The 2,351-nt window shown below is 34.8% G+C and overlaps 1 protein-coding gene across 1 annotated transcript; it reads right to left on the bottom strand.

The window, feature by feature from the left end:
• Window positions 1-524: 524 nt before the first annotated feature.
• Window positions 525-1,937, bottom strand: LOC130463158 (uncharacterized). Its single transcript, XM_056832205.1, has one exon. It carries the CDS (start codon window positions 1,935-1,937, stop codon window positions 525-527), a length of 1,413 nt encoding a protein of 470 aa, XP_056688183.1.
• Between the last annotated feature and the right edge of the window lie 414 nt (window positions 1,938-2,351).

The raw sequence follows: 2,351 nt of genomic DNA, 5'->3' as shown, positions 1-2,351 counted from the left end.
AAAACCCATCAGGAACTTTTAGATCCTTCAAAAATCGACACAATATCTCCTTTTGACTCTTAGTTAAGGTGTACGGCGCATGAGGTATTTCAGTCTTATCACCCTTTTTTATTGGATGAAGCTTTGACATTATACCTAATTCCTCCATGTCAAGACGAGAGTTAGTTGTGTCTTTTGTCTTTCCTTTAATATTCATGATGGTTCCCAAAATAATATCACATATGTTCTTTTCAATGTGCATTACATCTAAACTATGTCGTAACAGAAGTGTTTTCCAGTAAGGCAACTCAAAAAAAATACTTAGTTTGTTCCAATTATCCCCTCTAGTCTTGTGACATACCTTGGTTCTCTTAGTAGGATCTTTTGACAAACAAAAACCTTTAAGATCTTTCGCTTGCTGAAGAACTTCCTCTCCTGACACTGGTTTTGGTGGCTCTCCTTTTTCTTTCTTTCCAAATACATCTTTCTTCTTTCTCCATGAGTGCTTAATGTGAAGAAAACGTCGATGACGCATATACACATGCTTACAGCAATTTTTCAACCTCAAATAAGCTGTTTTTTTTGTGACAACAAGGACAAGCCAGCTTTCCTTTTGTACTCCATCCAGATAAAATGCCATAAGCAGGAAAATCATTAATTGTTGTAAGCAAAGCAGCATGCATTTTAAAATTTTCACATTTGGAAGCATCATAGGTTTCAACGCCCACTTCCCATAACTCTTTCAACTCTTCTATCAAAGGCTGTAAATAGACATCTATTGCATCACCTGGTCCTTTTGGGCCGGGTACAAGCATTGACAACATCATGCTAGATTGTTTCATACAAACCCAAGGAGGTAAATTATATGGAACTAACATAACAGGCCAAATGCTATATGGGTTTGCAATATTAGAAAACGGGTTAAATCCATCACTTATAAGCCCTAACCTAACATTACGAGGTTCTGAAGAAAATGATGGATGGTTTTCATCAAAATCTTGCCATGCTTTCCCATTAGAAGGGTGGTTAAGCACACCAATTTCAGCTTGCCTTTCATTATGCCATCTCATATCAGAAGCCGTCTTTGAACACATAAACAAACGTTGAAGTCTAGGCTTTAGTGGAAAATATCGAAGTACCTTTTGAGGTATTCTCTTACCATTTTCCCTGGTTCTAGTTTCTCCACTATGCTTACCTTGTTTCCACCTAGCAGCCTTGCAAACTTTACAATGTTCTAATTGTTCATCATCTTTCCAAAATAGCATACAATCATTAACACATGCATCTATCTTTTCATATGAGAGACCTAAATCTTTAACAATTTTTTTTGCATCATTAAAACAATCAGGAAGAGATGACTCTTTTTGCAACAACTGAGTTTTCAAAAAGTTCAAAAGCATAGTGAATGACTCGTTACTCCACCTCCCAAGAGTTTTAATGTGAAGCAAATTAACAATTGCAGACAACGTCGAGGAGATGGAGCCTTCATACAAAGGTTTCTGAAAATCATCAAATAATCTATAGAATCTCATTGATTCATCATTAGGATCTTCACGTCTAGTACTCGATGAACCATCATGCATATCATTTTCAGCAAAACCACAATTATTAGGAAAAAAATCCCTTAGCAGTGTCTCCATCTCATCTTCACCATCACTTTCTATTAATCCATCATCATCTCCTACAGTTGGTGACTCAAATGCATCCTCACCCACCCTTTCCCCGTGATGATACCAAAAATTATAACTTTGAATGATGCCAAAAGTTAATAAATGATCCCTAACCATATTTGGAGATCCAAATGATGAGTTTTTGCATTTAACACATGGACATTTGATCTTCTCTTTTTCACCCGTCTTTCCAAATGCATAATTAATAAAAGATTCAACGCCTATTTCATATTCATTATTCAAACGATCGTCTCCAGCAAGTTTCATCCATTGCTTACAAGGCGCCATATTTCTGAAATTACAAATTTAAATTACCCTTAATTTTTTTTTACTCTACAACATATCAAGAAAAGTACCCTAAGACATAAGCCTTAACACATAAAACACACAATAACAAAGTCTTAAACTTCAATTTCTAATTTCCAATACCCTAATGCTCAGGTCCTTACTTACCGATTTCCATATGAAATAACATATATACAATTCATTCACGAAGGTAATTAAATAGATAATGTATAACCATCTCCATTCACTAATGACTGAAAAGAGAAATGTATTATTAACTGGATAAAAAGAAAGATAATACACTGAAAATACACGATCAAATAAAAACAAATTGCATCCTAGAAAACACCATACTTTAGAAAACCATAAGAAACATAAGCAACCAACCATCAAAGAAAGACTTCCCTTTATCAACAA

The sequence above is a fragment of the Spinacia oleracea genome, chromosome 6 (assembly GCF_020520425.1).
Source record: "Spinacia oleracea cultivar Varoflay chromosome 6, BTI_SOV_V1, whole genome shotgun sequence".
Lineage (NCBI taxonomy): Eukaryota > Viridiplantae > Streptophyta > Magnoliopsida > Caryophyllales > Amaranthaceae > Spinacia > Spinacia oleracea.
This window is presented reverse-complemented; position numbering and strand designations above follow the sequence as displayed.